We start from the raw sequence: 23,485 nt of genomic DNA on the forward strand, positions 1-23,485 counted from the left end.
CTCCAAACCAACCAATCAGAGGAGAGGTCACACTGACACGCTGGCTCCCCATTGGCCTGCTTGTTGACTCCAAACACTGTGACATTTAGTTTAAATCCTCTCACTGTGTTTCCCCTCATAATATTCTTGTTTCATTGATTGATTTTATCTGTTGTATGTATTTATTTATCGATGTATGTGTGATCTGAGATGAGATCTGTAAATCTGGCACCAAACAGAGCAGCGCTTTAATTTTGTTGTATTGTTCTCAATATAATGACAATAAAGGCACTTTGACTCTTCTCTGTCTGATATCAGTTTCCTGTCTGTGTGACGCTGATAGCCACAGAATGTGGTTAGCTTAGCACAAAAGCTGGGAGCAGAGGGAGACTGTTAGCTTAGCTTAGCACAAAGACTGGGAGCAGAGGGAGACTGTTAGCCTAACTTAGCACAAAGACTGGGAGCAGAGGGAGACTGTTAGCTTAGCTTAGCACAAAAGCTGGGAGCAGAGGGAGACTGTTAGCTTAGCTTAGCACAAAGACTGGGAGCAGAGGGAGACTGTTAGCCTAGCTTAGCACAAAGACTGGGAGCAAAGGGAGACTGTTAGCCTAGCTTAGCACAAAGGCTGGGAGCAAAGGGAGACTGTTAGCTTAGCTTAGCACAAAGGCTGGGAGCAGAGGGAGATTGTTAGCTTAGCTTAGCACAAAAGCTGGGAGCAGAGGGAGACTGTTAGCCTAACTTAGCACAAATACTGGGAGCAGAGGGAGACTGTTAGCTTAGCTTAGCACAGAAGCTGGGAGCAGAGGGAGACTGTCAGCTTAGCTTAGCACAAAAGCTGGGAGCAGAGGGAGACTGTTAGCTTAGCTTAGCACAGAAGCTGGGAGCAGAGGGAGACTGTTAGCTTAGCTTAGCACAAAAGCTGGGAGCAGAGGGAGACTATTAGCTTAGCACAAATACTGGGAGCAGAGGCAGACTGTTAGCTTAGCACAAATACTCGGAGCAGAGGGAGATTGTTAGCCTAGCTTAGCACAAAAGCTGGGAGCAGAGGGAGACTGTTAGCCTAGCTTAGCACAAAAGCTGGGAGCAGAGGGAGACTGTTAGCTTAGCTTAGCACAAAGACTGGGAGCAGAGGGAGACTATTAGCTTAGCACAAATACTGGGAGCAGAGGCAGACTGTTAGCTTAGCACAAATACTCGGAGCAGAGGGAGATTGTTAGCCTAGCTTAGCACAAAAGCTGGGAGCAGAGGGAGACTGTTAGCCTAGCTTAGCACAAAGAGTGGAAGTAGAGGGAAACTGTTAGCCTAGCTTAGCACAAAAACTGGGATCAGAAGGAAATTATTAGCCTTGCTTAGCACAATGACCAGGAGCAGAGGGAGACTGTTAGCCTAGCTTAGCACAAAGACTGGGAGCAGAAGGAAACTGTTAGCCTAGCTTAGCACAATGACCAGGAGCAGAGGGAGACTGTTAACCTAGCTTAGCACAAAGACTAGAAGCAGAGGGAAACTGTTATCCTAGCTTAGCACAAAGACTGGGAGCAGAGGGAAACTGTTAGCCTAGCTTAGCACAAAGACTAGAAGCAGAGGAAGACTGTTAGCCTAGCTTAGCACAAAGAGTGTAAGCCCTAGCTTAGCACAATGACTGGGAGCAGAGGGAGTCTGTTAGCCTAGCTTAGCACAAAGACTCGGAGCAGAGGGAAACTGTTAGCCTAGCTTAGCACAAAGAGTGTAAGCATAGGGAAATGGTTAGCCTAGCTTAGCACAAAGAGTGTAAGCCCTAGCTTAGCACAATGACTGGGAGCAGAGGGAGTCTGTTAGCCTAGCTTAGCACAAAGACTCGGAGCAGAGGGAAACTGTTAGCCTAGCTTAGCACAAAGAGTGTAAGCATAGGGAAATGGTTAGCCTAGCTTAGCACAAAGACTAGAAGCAGAGGGAAACCGTCAGCATAGCTCCATCGAAAGAGAAACACCCCTCTTTCAGCAGGTTGTTGAGAGAGAAACCAGAGTCTGTAAACAACAACAACAACAACAACAACATCACAAAACTTTGTTTATTATTTTTATAACTTTGCTTCAGCTTCAGTGCAGCCTGTTTACATGTGTTTACATGTTGTTGACTCTGTAATGTGAAATAGCACTTCAGTTTGCAGTGTAACCATGGAAACAGAGAACTATCTGTTGATGACTTTGATACTGAAGAAAACAAGTTGTAGCAGTTTGAACAAGTTTATTTTATATAGGCTAATGAAGGTGTTAATGATGAAATAACTAATGGATGAATTCAAAGTGTAAGTTAATGGATTCATTAAAACAAATGTTTCCAACAGCATCACAGACACTTTGTCATCCAACAGTTGTTTGAGTTTCCTGTTCACGTCCATTTAAACAGCTTCATTGTTTTAACGGACGTGAACGGAAGTGAATTTAAGTCAATGGTAGTGACTGATATTTCTGTGGCTCTGCTGTTGTAAACGTTTTGATGGTTTGTGTCGATGTGTTTTCAGATATTTTAACTTCCATTGCAAGACACACACACACACACACACACACACACACACACACACACACACATCAGCAGCAGGAAGTGTGTGTGTGTGTGTTTGTGTGTGTTATTTGTGTAAATCTTCTCAATACGCTGCAGCTGCCTCTCCTCACGTTTCAATATAACTCTGGTAATAGAATTACCCCCCGCCATCTGTGTGTGTGTGTGTGTGTGTGTGTGTGTGTGTGTGTGTGCGTGCGTGTGCGTGCGTGCACGCGTGCGTGCGTGCGTGTGTGTGTGTGTGAGCTGGGTCTGATGTGATTGGTTTAGAGATGGCAGGGGTCGTTTGTGATTGGCCGGCAGGTGAGCAGGGGGTGGGAGGTTAACGAGACAGAGAAACACCAAGACACGATCGACGTGTGTGTTTGTTTTTGTTTCCTGTCTGTCTTGTTCTCTCCTCACACACCTCACAGTCTCTCTGCTCTGATTGATTATCCATTGACCAGCTGATAATTCCATGATGGCGTCCTGTATGTGGAGCAAACGATAACCTGAAGCCACGGCGAAACAATATAAAAAAAACACATGCAAAAAAAAAGAAAATAAAATGTAAAGACAGTTCAGTCGTCCCTCTGCTGCCCAGCAGTCAGTGTTACTGTGTGACTGCTGAATCTGAATTAACCTCACACCAAACTCACACAACACACCCTCTGACTGTTTTTTGATGATTTTTTGGTGGGTGGGGCTTAGCTGGAGGCAAAACAGTTCTCCACAGACTAGGGCATTAACAGAAAAGTCGATTTGTCGACGTGTCGATGTCAGTGGCACAAGTCCACACCCCCCCGGAGGAGTCGACAAGTTCTGTGCTTTTTCCCTCTCTCTCTCTCTGTGCTTGTGTATGGAATGCAATTGCTGCCTGATACTTAAGCGGAGCAGACTCCGCGAGGAATTTCCGCAGTCATTTGGGCTTTCATAGTTGAGCGCACTTCGGCGTTGTAGTTTCCTGTAAAAATGTCCGTGAAAAATGCCCGCGATGTGAAAAATACATGCCGAGCAGTCACTGGTGCATGGAGCAGAGTCTGCACGGTCATAAAGTCTGAGCTTTGCGCGCACAGGGCTTGCGGTCATCCGCTTTGAGTATGCGCGGACCTCTGCAGAGTCCGTTCCGTGTACGTTCCGCCTGAGTATGTTCGGGCCTGACAGACACACATCACATGTGTGGAGATACTTCACTTTCCTCTGCCGTGTCAGTGTGATGACATCATCAAATGACTTGTCGACTCTACTTCGACTTTATCGACAGATAAGTCGACCTGAAAAAAATCTAAGTCGTTAATGCCCTACCACAGACATTAGCTAGCGCTAGCTAACAAGTTGTGTTGTCTTGTTTTAGACGATGGAGGAAGATGATGTGAGTGGTGCGTTCAGAAACACTCATTGTGAGTGTGGGAGCGCACTCTGACACAAACTGGAGCGTTGATAAATTGGGAGCGCTGTCTGAATGTAGCGTTGGGTTATCCAGAGCAGCGCACTCTCAGAGTGGCAGAGCGCACTCTGGACACTCTGTCTGTGGAGACGGAGCAGCAGAGCGCCGAGCGGAGTGAATGTGTGATTAACTTAACCGTTGGTTCATTCATGTAGAAATATAACGCTGCGTTTCTTCCACCAACAGGGCTCTCATTTTAGTGTAGAGCGTCAGACTGAATTTACCAACGCACCATGTCAGGTCACTCACTCTCCGGGACCGCCAGTGTTACTTGAATAAGTAAACACTGACCAACGGGACCAGACTGGCCGACCCGTATGCTCTCACTCAGTGGATGGATGATGTCACAGGAAGCCAATCTTACAAAGGAGGACCACACTTGTTTGTTTTGCTGTGGAAGCTAACGTTAGCTAATGTGCTAAAAAGTTAGCGTTGCAGAGAAATCCAATCTTCCTCTTAATCCCTCCCCAGTTTCTGATGAGGTGGACATGATAACCCTTAATACACATAACCTTATTCATCCCTACAACAGGAAATACTTTTTCCCTAACCTGATATGAAGTGTGCGCTGCACATGTGAGCATTTTTGATGATGGCCTCCGTCCAGTCCTTTGGTCTTATCACATTTAACCATAGTTGTCTTTGTTTTTGTTGACGGGCAGTGGCGGCTGGTTTTGAGCCATGACTCCTTCTATTCTGGCTCCCAATAACACAACAAGACAAACACATTTTAACACTCCTATGGAGCCTACAGCCCTGTGGGGGAGAGGCAGCTGCACCTCCAGCTGATCACATGATGTCACTGTGACGTCATCGTGACTTCAACCCTAAAGGGGTCTGTAACAACTGATGGAGGCAGCATCTCCTGTGTTCAGCTCTGACAAATGACTGTTTTTCTTGATGGAGTCTGGTTTTTAACCCTTTCAAAAACAAGACATTTGTAAAAAGAGAAAATTAAAAATCAGTGAAAAAAAAGCTTTTCTCTAAGAGAGCAGCTCATGTTGTGGCATCAGATAATGCTGATCCTCTTAAACTAAATTAAACTGTGGATACGTGACTCACACGACTCCGTTTCAAAAGATCCAACATATATCCTTAAAGTCTGTAAACATTTGGAATAACCCTGAAAAAACAGACTTATGTAATATTCTAAATATGTGAAATATCCTAAATAGCAGTCTGTATAAGGGTTAAATCATAAAATCAGGAGTTTCCAGGATTAATCATCGTGTCACTGTATCTCTGACTCTACGTCCTCTCTTCATTTCTGAACTCACACACATGTACAGCTCGACCTCTGCTGCTGTTTGTTCTAGAACATTCCTCAGTTGCTAAGGAAACAGCTGGTACACACACACACGTGTGATTTCACACATACACACCGAGACATGACCAAACCAGTCAGGACAATACATGGAAACGTGAACAAAGCGTGAGCGCAGAAACAGGATACAGTGAAATTCAGAAACACGAGGAGACAGAACGAGATGAAATGAAAACAAACTGAAACTAATGAGAGCAGAAACATGACACCAGGAATTGAGATGAGATGAAAAGAAATGAATCTGTGACATGAACCGAGAGAGCGTGACAACTGAAAGATAAAGATTCAAAGTGATGGACATTCAACAAGTTAAAGGGAAAAAAAGAAACAAAAACATGTTTGAGATTAAAAAACAGAAGAGATATTAATGATGAGATGACATGAGGTGGGGTGGGATGAGATGAGATGACATAGGATGAGATGACAGCATGAGATGACATAGGATGACATGACATGACAGGACGGGATGACATAGAATGAGATGACGTAGGATGAGATGAGATTACGTAGGATGAGATGACGTAGGATGAGATGAGATTACGTAGGATGAGATGATGTAGGATGCGATGGGATGGCATGAGATGAGATGGGATGAGATGACATAGGATGAGATGACATAGGATGATATTAGATGATATAGGATGAGATGACATAGAATGAGATGACGTAGGATGAGATGAGATGACGTAGGATGAGATGACGTAGGATGCGATGAGATGATATAGGATGATATGACAGAATGGGATGACGTAGGATGAGATGAGATGATATAGGATGATATGACAGAATGGGATGACGTAGGATGAAATGAGATGACATAGGATGAGATGAGATGATATAGGATGATATGACAGAATGGGATGACGTAGGATGAAATGAGATGACATGGGATGAGATGGGATTAAGTAAGAAAAGATTAGATGAAAAAAGATAAGATAAAACAAACGAGCAGTCAGGAGGAGAGATGGTGTTGATGTTTTTTTTTTATTCACACAAGAATCTGTGATGAAGTCATCAGTGGGTATTATCCTCTCTCGCCTCCTCTTCCTCCTCCTTCACTTCTTCCTCCTCTCCCCCCTCTTCCTTCTCCTCTTCCTCTTCTTCCTCTTCCTCTTCCGCCTCCTCCTCCTCCTCCTTTGCTCTTTGCAATGATTAAAACTCTTGTTTTTCTAATCGATTCTCCTCAAGGACCATTGATCTGCTGACACATGCACACACACACACGCACACACACACACACACACACACACACACACACACACAGTGGAAACGTGGAAATGAAATGAAACAGAAACTCTTCCTCTCAGATTGGATGATGTGTCTGAAGGTCAACGCCACATCAGCACATTTTAAACACACTGCTAACATCCTCACTCGTTAACCAATAGGAAGTGTGTCACACCTGTCAGCACAGACACAAAGATGCGTTCAGAACAAACGTGGAATGCTCGTACCAATAAATCCCGTCTGTCTGTGTGAGCTGATCCACGCCACGTCTGACAACTTCCTGTTTCACTCTGCAGTTTGCTTCTACAGCTTTCCTCCACGCCGCAGATCACCGCAGCACGGAGGCTTTATGTCTCTGGGCTTTCCGTCCGTCTGTCCATCACATCCTTGTGAAAACAATATCTCAAGAACAAATTTGGCACAAACGTCAACTTGGTCTCAACAATGAACTGATTAGAGTTTGATGGTCAGAGGTCAAAGGTCACTGTGACCTTTCGTCCATCCCATTCTGATGAACATGATATCTTAAGAACACCGTGAGAGAATGTTTTCACATTTTGCACAAACGTCCACTTGGACTCAACAATGAACTGATTAGAGTTTGTTGGGCAAGGGTCAAAGGTCAGAGGCCAAGGCTGCTGTGACCTTGCATCCATCGTATTTTTGTGAATGCAATGTCTCAAGAACAGCTTGAAGGAATTTCTTCAAGTTTGGCACAAATGTCTACTAGGGATGTCACGATTATTTGATTTCACTATTAACCGCGGTTTTAAACGCCACGGTTAATTATTCGTAAAGATTCCTCAACACCGTCACTCTCCAAAGATTATGATGGGACGCGGAACCATATACAGTAGGTCAGCGCAACTCACAGGGAACGAAAACAAAGTTACACAAGCGGCGTCTCCGAGTGATGAAGTATGGATGAAGAAGACTTATTCCCCCCCCACCGCCGAAAATGGATAAAGTCAGTCAGTCTGTGTGGGATCATTTTGGCTATCACAAAAATGACCTGTCATTGTTGACGATGGCTTTCCAGTTTGTAAAACATGCCGTAAAAAAGTTGCAGCCAAAGGATCAAACAAGAGCAACATGATACAACACCTGCGGAACAACCACCCGGCTTTACATGCGCAAGTAAAGGTAAATGCACAATAACTGGGTTAAAATACGTCAGTCTCAATTTATCTAATGTAACATTGAATTACAAATTATATGTTAGCGTGTCAATTGCAATTAATGGCGTATTGGTATGATACGAGTTGGACTTACAGTGCAACGTGACAAGCTAAGGCACGTCTCAAACTTTTTTTGATGCATAGTTTTGCAGTTTGTGTGCACACTGCGTGAGGTTGTAATGGTTTTGGGTCCATGTAGGTTTTTGGAGTGAGACAACAGGCAGAAACTCACGTCCACACGAGTGTGGGATTTCACAAATGCTCGTCAATTATTTTTACATCAACTTAAACTACTACTATATTTTCATACATGAACAAAATAGTCGCCACACGTACTTATAACCATCGCTGTTGTGTTGAGAGATAAAAGAAAAAGCAGGAGCACACGGAAATAAATGAAACTTAAAGATCTATAAGGAGTGTTCATGTGATTTTACAAATTTATAGTGTGAAATTAATTAATGCATAATAATCGTGATAATTGTAAAACCGTGATTATTTCTCTGACAATAATCGTACCAAGAAAATCTATAATCGTGACATCCCTAATGTCTACTTGGACTTCATGATGAACTGATTAGATTATGGTGGGCAAAGGTCAGAAGTCACTGTGACCCTTTTTCCATCCAATTCTTATGAACATAATATCTTTAGAACACTTTGAGAAAATTTCTTCAAATTCGCCACAAACGTCCTCACACATTTAACAGTAAACTGATTATATTCGGGTGGCTGGAGATGACAGGTCAATGTCATTGTGACCTTGTCTGTCACATCTTTGTTAACGCAACATCTCAAGAATACCTTGAGGGACTATTTTAAAGTTTGGCACGAATGTCCACTTGGACCCAATTATGATTTAACTGGATTTTGGAGGTCAAAGGTCATTGCGAGCTTGCATCTGTCTCATTCTAGGGAACCAAATATCTCAAGAAATCTTGAGGTAATTTCTTTAAATTTTGCACAAACGTCCTCCTGGACTGAAGAATAAACTGATTAGTTTTTGGTGGTCAGAGGTTAGTGTGACCTCACTAAACGTGTTTTGTGAGAATTCATTCACTTTTCAATTCTGATCAAACTTGACACAGATGTCTAACAGGATAAAATAATGAAGGTCAAAGGTCAGCTTCACTGTGACATCATCATTGGGGGAGACACAGAACGCAGGGCGGGGATTCTGTTTTTTATGAATTATATCTGTACTGAATCCTTTTGTACACCAAGAACACTGACTCAAACTAAAATAACTCACATTTCAATATTACAACCAAAATCTTTGTTTAGATAAACAGGAAGTGATTTCTCTTCAAAATAAAGTGGCACAAAAGTCAGAGGGCGACTGTGTGACTGACAGCTGTACAACCATCCAACACTTCCCGTTCTCCTGCTGTTACCGTGGAGACGCCCTTCAACCCACCGACACACAGACACACACACACACACACACACACACACACACACACACAGTTATTTGAATTTCATAGAAACTTTCCAGAAACAGAGACCTAAAGAAAAGTGACTCCAGACAGCTCAGCTGATTGACAGCTGTAGTCATGACAACAACACACACTAATGAGGATCACACAAACACACACACACACACACACACACACACACACACACTCAGAGGCTGGGTTTTGAGTTTCAAAGCTTTAAAGTGAATGCTTTTATTCTGAAGTCATCCAATTATAGATTTCCACTGTCGGCAAAATGAGCGATTTGCACACACACACACACACACACAGAGTTTATTTTTCATGTCGTTGATGAGTTATGGGTTTGCTGCTCTAATATAATAATGAGAGTCTTTTATTTTTTTTATTTTCTTAGCTTGATCTGTTAGTTCTGGACTTCCTGTTCAAGCTCATTTTATCTTTCTTTAACGTGAAAATGTCTGACTTACACCTGGAAACCTTACATGTGCTTTTATATTGAAGTGTCAGTCTCTCTCTCTGTATGACGTCACTCTGCTTAAAAAACACATGCTTTTATTTTGAAAGAATATTTTCATCTGCTATGCAATATGTGCTTCTAAAAATGTTTTATTTTGACAGGTGGTCATCAGTGTACATAATTCAGAGTTTATTCATGATTTACATTTTTATTGATTTATTGTGTTTATTTTTATTATATTGATTTACTTGTTTTTAATTTTATGTTGTTGATTTATTGTTTTATATTTTATTTTATTTATGCATTATTTTTTTTAATTTGATAATATGTTTTCATTTTTGTTTAATTGATTTATTGGTTTTTATTTTATTTTGTTGATTTAGTGTTTTTCTATGTTTTTTTTAATGATTTATTGGTTTTCTTTTTATTTGATAGATTTCTTATTTCTTATTTTATTTTATTTTATTTATGTTTTTTATTTATTATTATTATTATTATTTTTTTATTATTATTATTTATTATTTTTTTTGATTGACTGGTTTTCATTTCTATTAAATAGATTTTTTTGTTTCTATTTTTATTTTGTTTCATTTATTGTTTTTTTAATTTTTGTTTTGATTATTTGTTTTTATTTCGTTTAATCAAATTATTAATTCTATTTCCATTTCATTCCTTTGTTTTTATTTTATTGCTTCATTTTTTTTTTAAATTTTACTGATTATATGTAAACAAACAGAACCCATGCTTTTATTTTGAAATCCAGAATCCATCACTGTGCACTATGAATGCTTTTATTTTGTGTTCCGTGTTTGTTAACGACGTGTCATTTTCTGTCTGCAGGTTCCTCCTTCCTGTTTGTGAACACGTCGGGTCGATACGGCGGGCAGCGCGCTCAGCTGCTGCTGCCGCCACTCAAAGAGAATGACACGCACTGTGTCAGCTTCCTGTTCTACCAGGCAGGAGGCCGCGAGGGTGCCACGCCCGCCATACTCAACGTCTATGTCAAAGGTACATGTACCGCATTGCTGCACTACAGTACTACACACAAATACTGCAACACAGTGACGTCAGGGTGTGTTCACGGTGTTCTTGTGGTCCGCAGAGAACAACAGTCCTCTGGGAGTTCCTGTCTTTAACTCTTCAGGCCCCGCCTACCACATCTGGAAAGGGGTGGAGCTAGCTGTGTCCACCTTCTGGCCCAATTACTACCAGGTAACATATTTATTAGAGAAAAGACAACAAACTGAACGTTCACTACAACTGAGCCGAATATTTCCAGGTGTTACTTTAACTTGAGAAGTCTAAACGTGGAGCTGTCGAGTCGGACAGATGTGAGACAGATGGACGCAGACTCTGTGATGTCACGTACTGGTTTTAATCCTTGAGTTTAGTATTTCTGAGGCATTTTGTTTTAAGGTGCCCCATCTGTCCGCCTTATTGTTTGAACAGGGTATCCAAAGAACACCTTGAAGGAATTCCTTCAAATTTGGCACAAACGTCCACTTGGACTCAACAATGAATTGATTTTGCTGTCAAAAGTCACAAGTTAAGGTCAATGTCACTACATCTGTCACATTCTTGTGAATGTGATATCTCAAAAACACATCGAGGGAAATTCTTTTAATTTGCTACAAATGTCCAATTTGAGTCAAGGATAAAATAGTTAGATTTTGGTGGTCAGCAGTTAAGGTCACTGTGACTTTTTGTCTCATTCTTGTGAATGCATTATCTCAAGAACGCCTGGAGGTATTTCCTCAGATTTTGCACAAACGTCTCCTTGGACTCAACAATAAACTGCTTAGAATTCATTGGTCAAAGGTCAGTGTCACTCTGTCCATTGTCTTCTTGGGAACATGACATCTTGAGAACAGGTTGGCGAAATTCCTTTAAATTTACTTAACAATGAAATCATTAGATTTTGGTGGTCAACAGTCAAGATTGCTGTGACACTTGAAAGCGATATCTCAAGAACATGTTCAAATTTGGCACAAATGTCCACTTGAACTCAAAGGTGAACTGATTAGGTTCAACAGTCATCACTGTGACTTTGCGTCCCTCATTCTCATGAATGCGATATCTTAAGAATGCTTGAGGGAATATTTTGCACAAACCCCACTTGGACTCGACAATGAACTGATCAGAATTCAGTAGTCATAGGTCAAGGTCACTGTGACCTTATCTTTCTCATTCTTGTGAATGCAGGATCTCAAGAACACTTTGAGGAAATTTCTTCAAATTTGCCACAAACGTCCACTTTGAATCAAGACCAAACAGATTAGATTTTAGTTGTCGAATGTCACTGTGACCTTGTGTCTCTCTCATTCTTATGAATATGATTTCTCAAGAATGCCCAGGGGGATTTCTTCAATTTTTTTGCAAAAACATGTGCTTGGACTCAACAATAAAGTGATTAGAATTTCCGTTTATTCTAGAATGGGGACTGTTTACATGTGCATATTGGTATAATTCCACTGTGTCTACTGCTGTTTGTACTGATACTGTACATATTGGTATCATTTACTGTGAGCTGTTTGTACTGGTACTGTGCATTCTGCTATAATTATTTGCATTACTATTTGTTTTTTCTTCAGATAAATCTGATAATTGTTGCTCGGTCTCTTTACTCATTTATTTAGTAGAGTGTCCACACACCTTCTCATTCTACATATACATAGAGGTATACTGGTGGCTTTACAGCCTACATTCGATTCATTATCTCTGATCCCCACGCTCAATTTGGTCGTTGCCACAGTGCGACGCAACACCACTGACGCTAGGTGGCGCCGATCAAAGGTCACTGTGACCCTGTCCATTGTATTCTGATAAATATGATAGCTTGAGAACAGTTTTGCACAAACGTCTGCTTGGACTCTGCAATGAACTCTTCAGAATTTGGTGGTCAAAGGTCAGTGCGACCTCACAAAACTCAAGAATTCATACACTAATTATGACCAAAGACTGTCAGAGACACTGGACAGGTGGGAGGAGTCATACAACCATAGGGTGGACAGGTGGGTGGAGTCATACAACCATAGGGTGGACTGGTGGGTGGAGCCATACAACCACAGGGTGGACTGGTGGGCGGAGTCATACAACCACGGGCCGATTGTGTGCATTATTGTACAGTGTGATGAAAACAGTTTCCTGTCTGATACGACTTGGTTTGTCTGAGCGACGATCACAGTTTGAAGACAAATATTTGTCTTCAGCAGGGTCTCACTGCCGTCACCACAGAAGAAGAGAGACTGATTCAGAACAATACAGCCAATCACACACACACACACACACACACACACACACACACACACACACACACACAGGTGTTGTGGGTTGTGAACAGGCTGCAATTACAAGCATCCCATCATCACAGCAGGCGTCACTAATTAGCTGCATCGCCACAGCAACGACAGATTCACCTCGTTAGAGTGAAGAGTTAATGAGAGAGAAACAGCAAAGGAGAGAAGCAAAGGAAGAAGGAAGGAAGGAAGTGAGTGAGAGAAGAAGAATGGAGGGAAGAGGAGTCAGAGCTGAAAGCAAGGAGGAGGAGGATGCAGGGAGGAGGACTTCCTGTTTCTGGGCGCCAACAGGAAGTGCATGCCGCCGGTGTCTGTGGTGATAACACTGTGGAATGCGCACACACACACACACACACACACACACACACACACACACACACAGGCCTTGTGAGGTCAGCTGATCATCTGTAGAGGGCGTCAGGAGTTCAGAATGATTTAAAACACATCTTATAGTTAATCGACTTGAGGAGCGCAGCCAGAATGAAATCTGTTCAGACTGTTTTTGGACCGCCGTGATGTCAGAACAGGAAACAGGAACAAAAAGAGGCCACAGACACACACGAGGAGAGGAGAGCAGATGTTTAACTGACATTTAGTGTGAGGACTGGATAAAGAGTCATCTGGAGGAAACGACACTTCTCAATGATTCTCTGAGAGGATGACAGACAGAGCAAACCAATCACAAGGACAAGTTTCCTTTTCATGAAGATGTACATGGTGTTCAGGGCTCTCACCCAACCAGCTCGCCCATTGGGGGGGGGGGGGTAACGTCCCTTTCACACTGCAAAAAGAACCCTGCACAAGTATTCTTTACTTTTGGTTCTTGGGAAGGTAATAATCAGCATTCTCACTCAGGTCACATGACTCTGCAGCAGCCACATTATCAGCTCCGCCCCCATCAGCAGGGATGACAACACAACAGCTGGGTGGACACGCTCTTTTTTAGCCCCTCTGCTGGCGAGATGCAACGACAGGTCGCCATAAAGTACGACCTGTCTCTGTCCAACCGGCGCTCAAGTATCGTTCTAAATTTAGTCTGCAGTGGTTTTGAAGTGAGACGGAAAGAGTCCAAGATAGCAACAACTGCGAAGTTTTCGCCAGCTTTCATGCTGCTTTCTACTGATTACTGACACTAATCCCTGTGTAAAGGGGGTGGAACTGGATCAAATGGAAACACTGAAACAACATCAACCATGGTTCACACCTGCAGGCGTGAAAACGACCTCAGGTGTGATCATAAGTTGGTACAAGCCAGTTTTTAGACTCATCAGTACCTTCTGGGACCAACAATAGTAATACTCTTGTTACTCCTGCTGTTGCTGCCATCAGTGAGGCTGATGGTCATGTGATCTGTGTGTCAGGTGGTGTTCGAGGCGGTCAGCACCGGTCAGAGAGGAGTTCTAGCCATCAAGGACATCACACTGCAGGGACACCAGTGCAGTAAGTACACACAGACCCAGGCCCCGCCCCTTGTAGAACAGGCTCTGAATTGGTTAACGAGGTTTGGCTGCTTAATTGGATAACGATGTTAAAAGTTGAACTGGCATCGTAGAATCAAGGTCAGTTTGTGTGTGTGTGTGTGTGTGTGTGTGTGTGGAGACAGGGGAGCTCATTAAAATATAAATTGATTAGCATGGACTTTGATCCATCCGTCTGTTTATGTACCTGCCCGTCTGAAGACCCGCATTTTTGATGTTGCTTTGTTATGTGAGCACCGCACACACACACACACACACACACACACACTCGACTGTTCGTGTGTGTTAAATCTCCAGTAAACATCCTTGACCTGAACTTTTTCTCGCTGCCTGTTTTTACCTCAACACTGTCCAATAAAATGATTGAAACACACACACAATCTCACCCACACATACACACACACACACACACACACACACACACACACACACACACACACACACACACACACACACACACATCCTCCACGGTCCATTTTCTGATTGGTTCGGTGAGATTTTTGCTTCCTGGCTCATGAGATCAGTAGAAAAGGTTAGCCGTTGCCGAGGTGATATGAGCCAGGTGATGATGTCATCGGTGTGTGACCTCTGAACCTTTCTGTTGTGTGTCCTCAGTGAGCACGCCTCACTTCCTGCACATCAAAGGCGTGGAGGTGAACGCAGGACAGACAGCAACATTTCACTGCACCGTCAATGGCCGACCGCAGAGCAACCTGCTGCTATACCTGCAGGTACCCATCATCTATACCCTTCTACACTCATCTTTACCCATCTTTACCCATCTATACTCATCTATACCCATCTGCACTCATCTATACCCATCTATACTCATCTATACCCTTCTACACTCATCTAAACCCATCTTTACCCATCTATACTCATCTTTACCCATCCTTACCCATCTATACCCATCTATACTCATCTTTACCCATCTAAACTCATCTATACCCATCCATACCCATCTATACCCATCTTTACCCATCTTTACACATCTATACTCATCTTTATCCATCTACACTCATCTATACTCATCTATATTCACCCATCGTTACCTATATTTACCCATCTTTACCCATCTATACTCATCTATACTCACCTATACCCATCTATACCCATCTTTACCCATCTTTACCCATCTATACTCATCTTTACCCATCTACACTCATCTATACCCATCTATACTCATCTATATTCACCCAATTTTACCCATCTTTACCCATCTATACTCATCTATACTCATCTATATTCACCCATCTTTACCCATATTTACCCATCTTTACCCATCTATACTCATCTATACTCATCTATATTCACCCATCTTTACCCATAGTTACCCATCTTTACCCATCTATACTCATCTATACTCATCTTTACCCATCTTTACCCATCTATACTCATCTTTACCCATCTTTACCCATCTATACTCATCAATACTCATCTTTACCCATCTTTACCCATCTATACTCATCAATACTCATCTTTACCCATCTTTACCCATCTATACCTATCTATATTAATCTTTACCCATCTATACTCATCTTTACCCATCTTTACCCATCTATACTCATCAATACTCATCTTTACCCATCTTTACCCATCTATACTCATCTTTACCCATCTATACTCATCAATACTCATCTTTACCCATCTTTACCCATCTATACTCATCTATACTCATCTTTACCCATCTATACTTATCTATACTCATCTTTACCCATCTATACTCATCTATACTCACCTACACTCATCTTTACCCATCTATACTCATCTTTACCCATCTTTACCCATCTATACTCATCTATACTCATCTTTACCCATCTTTACCCATCTATACTTATCTATACTCATCTTTACCCATCTATACTCATCTATACTCACCTACACTCATCTTTACCCATCTATACTCATCGATACTCATCTATATTCACCCATCTTTACCCATAGTTACCCATCTTTACCCATCTATACTCATCTATACTCATCTTTACCCATCTTTACCCATCTATACTCATCTTTACCCATCTTTACCCATCTATACTCATCAATACTCATCTTTACCCATCTTTACCCATCTATACTCATCAATACTCATCTTTACCCATCTTTACCCATCTATACCCATCTATATTAATCTTTACCCATCTATACTCATCTACACTCATCAATACTCATCTTTACCCGTCTTTACCCATCTATACTCATCTTTACCCATCTATACTCATCTATACTCATCTTTACCCATCTTTACCCATCTATACTCATCTATACTCATCTTTACCCATCTATACTCATCTATACTCATCTTTACCCATCTATACTCATCTATACTCACCTACACTCATCTTTACCCATCTATACTCATCTTTACCCATCTTTACCCATCTATACTCATCTATACTCATCTTTACCCATCTTTACCCATCTATACTTATCTATACTCATCTTTACCCATCTATACTCATCTATACTCACCTACACTCATCTTTACCCATCTATACTCATCTATACTCATCTTTACCCATCTATAACCCATCTATACTTATCTTTACCCATCTATACTCATCTTTACCCATCTATAACTCATCTATACTCATCTTTACTCATCTTTACCAATCTATTCTCATCTATACTCATTTTTACCCATCTATACTCATCTTTACCATCTATATTCATCTATACTCATCTTTACCCATCTATATTCATCTTTACCAATCTATTCTCATCTATACTCATCTTTACCCATCTATACTCATCTATACTCATCTTTACCCATCTATTTTCATCCATACTCATCTTTACCCATCTATACTTATCTATATGCATCTTTACCAATCTATTCTCATCTATACTCATCTATACTCATCTTTACCAATCTGTTATCATTTATACTCATCGTTACCAATCTATTCTCATCTATACTCATCTTTACCCATCTCTTATCATCTATACTCATCTATACTCATCTTTACCAATCTATTCTCATCTATACTCATCTTTACTCATCTTTATCCATCTATACTCATCTATACTCATTTTTACTCATCAATACTCATCTATACTCATCTTTACCCATCTTTACCCATCTTTACCCATCTATACTCATCTATACTCATCTTTACTCATCTATACTCATCTATACTCATCTTTACCCATCTATACCCATCTATACTCATCTATACTCATCTTTACTCATCTATACTCATCTTTACCCATCTATACTCATCTTTACCCATCTATACTCATCTTTACCCTAAGCAAGCCTAACTAGGGGCTGGTACAAGGCAAGCCTGAGCCAGCCCTAACTATAAGTTTTGTCAAAGAGGAAAGTCTTAAGTCTAGTCTTAAATGTGGAGACGGTGTCTGCCTCCCGGACCGTAACACGAAGATGATTCCACAGGAGAGGAGCCTGATAGCTGAAGGCTCTGGCTCCTGATCTACTTTTGGAGACTTTAGGGACCACGAGTAACCCTGCATTCTCAGAGCGCAGTGTTCTGGTGGGATAATATGGCACTATGAGCTTTCTAAGATATGACGGAGCCTGACCATTTAGAGCTTTATAAGTTAACAGTAGGATTTTAAATTCAGTTCTGGATTTTACAGGGAGCCAGTGCAGAGAAGCTAAAACAGGAGAAATATGATCTCGTTTCTTAGTTCCTGTTAGTACACGTGCTGCTGCATTCTGAATTAGCTGGAGAGTTTTTAAGGACTTACTAGAGCTATCTGATAATAGAGAGTTACAGTAATCCAGCCTTGAGGTAACAAAAGCGTGGACCAAGTTTTCTGCATCTTTTCGGGTCAGGATAGGCCTAATTTTCACAATATTACGCAGATGAAAAAATGCAGTCCGTGAGGTTTGTTTTAAATGAGAATTAAAAGACAAATCTTGATCAAATGTTACTCCGAGGTTTCTTACGGTAGTGCTAGAGGCCAGAGCAATGCCATCTAGAGAAACTATGTCATCAGATAAACAGTCTCTGAGATGTTTGGGGCCAAGAACAATAACTTCAGTTTTGTCTGAATTTAACATCAGAAAATTGGTGCTCATCCAGGTTTTTATATCTTTAAGGCAATTATGAAGTTTAGTTTAAGGACAACTTCGGTATTTTTCAACCTGGGCTCTATTTCCCCATGTGTATGTGTGTGTATGATTCATGGGTACCACTCGTTCTAAAACTGGTTCAGTATTGAGCCGTGAAACGAGCTAAAATGGTAACGGGGGCAAATGCGTCCCGTATAAAAGTGCTTTTTTTCGCCACTGACCAGTTCAGATCGCCAGTGCTATCTCTGTAGATAGCACATGGTAGCAGCCCTGGGGCAGTGGTGAGTGTGAATGAGTGGAGTCAGCTGTCAGTCAGTGTTGGAGCAGAGAGGGGGAGGGCGGCCCCGCTCGGTACTGTAAGTGAGTATGTGTGTGTGTTACAATAGAAGAGTCAGAGGTTGGAGTCTTTTACGTGCTACCTCCTGGTGTGTTAGCGGAGTTTTTGGAGTGCTCAAATAAACGGGCCTTTTTTCCCGAACGCAAGAACAGGATGTCGCGCAACACCCCGTACAGCTTTCATAGGCTGCCTTTGTCAGATGGTGAGATGCTGAGGTTGTGGCTAGTTGTGCTACAAATGGATGCAAACACTCCTGTCCAGACACTGCGCCTTGCAGACCATCGGGTCTGCAGTGCTCACTTCTCCCAAGATGACTACTGCTAGCCAGAGAATAGAAGACATCCAATCCCGAAACACGTCTTCCTCAAGAAAACGGCTGTCCCACGAGTAGAGAGAGCTATAGACACAGTGGAGCAAAGCTCGTGACATCACACAGCCCAGAGGTAAGGGAAAGGCTAAGTTAGCATGCTATTTACAGAGATAGTACTGGCGGCCTGAACTGGTCAGTGGCGAAAAAACACACACCTCATACACACATACTCACTTACATTTCTGAGCAGGGCCGCCCTCCCCCTCTCTGCTCCAACACTGACTGACAGCTGACTCCACTCATTCACACTCACCACTGCCCCAGGGCCGCTACCATATGCTATCTAGAACCAGTGGTACCCATGAATCATACACACACACACATGGGGAAATAGAGCTCAGGTTGAAAAATACAGAAGTTGTCCTTTAATTGATTACTTTCTTGTGGCTTCATAAATAAATACAACTGTGTATCATCCGCATAACAATGGAAATTTATAGAGTGATTTCTAATGATGTTACCTAAAGGAAGCATATATAGAGTAAATAGCATTGGTCCGAGCACAGAACCTTGCGGAACTCCAAAACAAACTTTAGTACGTAAGGATGATTCATTATGAACGTGAACAAACTGAAAACGATCAGATAAGTAAGATTTAAACCAGCTTAGTGCAGAACCTTTTAGGTGTTTTTTCAGTGTTCCAGTCTCTGTAGCAGAATTTGATGGTCAAGTGGGCAATACTGATCTATACCCATCTATACTCATTTATACCCTCATTACCCATCTTTACCCAACATTCAGTGTACTCTGTGCAGTGTAACTCTGATGTGTTGTGTTTGTGGTCATCAGGGAATGGGTGGTCGACAGGCGATTGTCAGAGAAACTAAACCGGTGAATTCTCGGCGTTACGTTGCGAGCTTTGATGTGGAGAACACGACGAAGGGAGACTCCGGACGCTATCGCTGCATTGCCCAATCAGAGAGAGGTGTGGGCGTGTCCTCCTACGCTGACCTCACAGTCAAACGTGAGTCCTGTCTTCTCATTTGCCACTGACCCCTGTAATGTTTATATGTATTTTATTGTTTTCTTTTTATTCTTAGAATTAGGTTTATTTATTTTTTATTTTGTCGTGATGTTATTGATTTTTCCGCTCTCTGTTTTAATGACATCACTTTTCATTTGATTTAGAAATTTAAAGCATTTTGATTAATCTATAAAACTGCTTCTGAACATGTTGAAGATCTCATTTGTTCCATAGTGTGACCTCTGCAGAGGACACCTGTCTCCACCCGTCTCCACCCGTCTCTGTGTCTCCACCTGTCTTGACCTGTCTGTCTCTCTGTCTCCACCTGTCTTGACCTGTCTGTCTCTCTTTCTCCACCTGTCTGTCTCTGTGTCTCCACCCATCTTGACCTGTCTGTCTCTGTGTCTCCACCTGTCTCTGTCCTTTAAAGCTGCAATTTGTTACATTTTTATTTTAATGACTCTGTCGTCAAACTAGGAAGTTTTATTAAAGCTGCACACCTCATTACTGCATTGCGTGTGTGTTACAGTAAGTGTGTGTGTGTGTGTGTGTGTGTGTGTGTGTGTGTGTGTGTGTGTGTGTGTGTGTGAGCCTCATTAGAACCTCCGTTTGTGTAAAAAAGGAGAATCATCGGCGGCGTTTTGTCAAAGAGTGTCTGCGTTTGTGAAGATGAATCACTCCAAAGTAAAAGCCTCCGTTTCCTCCTGTCACAGTGTTAGCGCGCTAACCCCAGCCACTAACACGCACACACGTGCATGTACATGCACATGTGCGCACGCGCACACACACACACACACACAGACGCAGGTGCAGAGTGCGTTAATGACGACTCATTATGTGACGGAGCTGTCACTCGTCTCAGAAACATCACTTTCATCTGCGCCTGTTCAGGGAGGATTCTGGGTATTTTCCTTTCCCATCATGCCAATGTGTTGGAGGAGACGGGAGGAACAAAAGTGAAGATCATTATAGAAATTACTCCTCTCCACGTCTCAACGTCACCATCAATACTGATAGTGTATTGATTATTGGCCCAGTAGCAGAGTATAGATTGAATTACTGTCTAACTGATCAGTTTGATCTGGAATCATTTATCTTAGATTCTTATAATCTTCTACACTGAGCTGTACTCAGTCTTCAGGTTTCAGCAGTGGTGGAACGACAATTGCTCAAGTCCAGATCCCAGGTAACTGTAATTTACTCAAGTACTTTTTATTTTATTTTTTATTTATTTGTTTATTTTTAAAAATGGGACAGATCATATCAATGAACATTAACAATGTAAATATGTAAGAGATTGTAGCCAAGCGGCTAATTTCCATCCCTTGTCCCATTGGCAGGTAGGTGTTCAGGGTAGGTTTTCATGCCACATATACTTTTACTGCATCTCAGAGGCAAATATTATACTGTTTATCATTTATGCAGTACGTACTGAATGCAAAGTTACATACTGAACGCATAGTTACGTATTGAATGCACAGTTACATGCTGAATGCAGAGTTACATACTGAACGCATAGTTACGTACTGAATGCACAGTTACATGCTGAATGCAGAGTTACATACTGAACGCATAGTTACGTACTGAATGCACAGTTACATGCTGAATGCAGAGTTACATACTGAACGCATAGTTACGTACTGAATGCACAGTTACATGCTGAATGCAAAGTTACGTATTGAACGCACAGTTACGTACTGAACGCATAGTTACGTACTGAATGCACAGTTACATGCTGAATGCAGAGTTACATACTGAACGCCTAGGTACGTACTGAATGCAGAGTTACATACTGAATGCAAAGTTACGTATTGAACGCACAGTTACGTACTGAACGCATAGTTACGTACTGAATGCAAAGTTACATGCTGAATGCAAAGTTACATACTGAACGCATAGTTACTTACTGAAAATGCAAAGTTACATGCTGAATGCAAAGTTACATACTGAACGCATAGTTACGAATTGAAACCGCAAAGTTACATACGGAACATAAAATTACATACTGAACGCATAGTTACGTATTGAAAATGCAAAGTTACGTACCGAACGCAAAATTACATACTGAACGCATAGTTACGTACTGAACACAAAGTTACATACTGAATGCAAAGTTACGTATTGAAAACACAAAGTTACATACGGAACGTAAAATTACATACTGAACGCATAGTTACGTATTGAAAACGCAAAGTTATGTACTGAACGCAAAGTAAACATACTGAAAGCAAAGTTACATACTGAACACAATGGTACGTATTGAAAACGCAAAGTTACATACTGAACACAATGGTACGTATTGAAAACGCAAAGTTACATACTGAACACATAGTTACAAACTAAACGCAAAGTTAGGTACTGAATGCAAAGTCACGTACCGAACGCAAAATTACATACTGAACACATAGTAACATACTGAACACAAAGTTACATACTGAATGCAAAGTTACGTATTGAAAATGCAAAGTTACGTACTGAACGCAAAGTAAACATACTGAAAGCAAAGTTACATACTGAACACAATGGTACGTATTGAAAACGCAAAGTTACATACTGAACACATAGTTACAAACTAAACGCAAAGTTAGGAACTGAATGCAAGGTTACGTACTGAAAGCAAGGTTACGTACTGAACACAAAGTTATGTACTGAATGCAAAGTTAAGTACTAAACACAAAGTTACATACTGAACGCAAAGTTACGTAGTAAACACAAAATTACATACTGAACGCAAAGTTATGTACTGAAAGCAAAGTTACGTACTGAATGCAAAGTTACGTACCTAACCCAGAGTGACATTCGTTTCACAAAGGTTTATACTTAACGAGAAGTTTTGCACTTAACATGTTACATTCTTAATGCAAAGTTACATTTTTTATACGAAGTATGTACATAATACAAGTTTTTTTTTACAAAGTAAAGTAAAGTTCCATACTAAGTACCTAATACTTACCTACTTAACCTGAGTACGTGGTTAGGAAAGTAAAGTTATGCACTTAACATAGAGTTACATAGTTTAGGTTCAGGTAAGTAAAGTCACGTACTTAACATAGAGTTACGTAGGTTAGGTTTAGGAAAGTATAGTTACGTACTTAACATAGAGTTACATAGGTTAAGTTTAGGATAGTAAAGTTAGATACTTAACGTAGAGTTATGTAGGTTAGGTGTAGGAATGTCTAGGAATGTACTTAACGTAGAGTTACATAGTAAGGTTTAGGATAGTAAAGTTACATACTAAGCATAGAATTATGTAGTTAGGATTGCGAAAGTAAAGATACGTACTTACTGTAAAGTTACGTAGGTTAGGTTTAGGATAGTAACCCAACCGGACTCTTTAAGTGTCCTCTTCCTCTTTTCCTCTTAGCACATTGGTCACATGATTGCAGCCTTTATGATTATGTGGGTTATATACGCATCCTGGGTGTGTTACGTTCCG

General features: G+C 41.3%; 1 protein-coding gene across 9 annotated transcripts in view; it reads left to right on the top strand.

The window, feature by feature from the left end:
* Positions 1-23,485, top strand: part of LOC125881953 (receptor-type tyrosine-protein phosphatase mu-like) — a 202,425-nt gene that overhangs the window by 59,172 nt on the left and 119,768 nt on the right. For all 9 annotated transcript variants that reach the window (XM_049565455.1, XM_049565447.1, XM_049565451.1 and 6 more), the window contains exons 3-7: positions 10,406-10,573; positions 10,668-10,777; positions 14,223-14,301; positions 14,955-15,070; positions 19,875-20,049. In XM_049565455.1, coding sequence (XP_049421412.1) covers positions 10,406-10,573; positions 10,668-10,777; positions 14,223-14,301; positions 14,955-15,070; positions 19,875-20,049 — 648 coding nt within the window. The remainder of the gene's footprint in view (positions 1-10,405; positions 10,574-10,667; positions 10,778-14,222; positions 14,302-14,954; positions 15,071-19,874; positions 20,050-23,485) is intronic.

This window comes from Epinephelus fuscoguttatus, linkage group LG21, assembly GCF_011397635.1.
Source record: "Epinephelus fuscoguttatus linkage group LG21, E.fuscoguttatus.final_Chr_v1".
NCBI lineage: Eukaryota > Metazoa > Chordata > Actinopteri > Perciformes > Serranidae > Epinephelus > Epinephelus fuscoguttatus.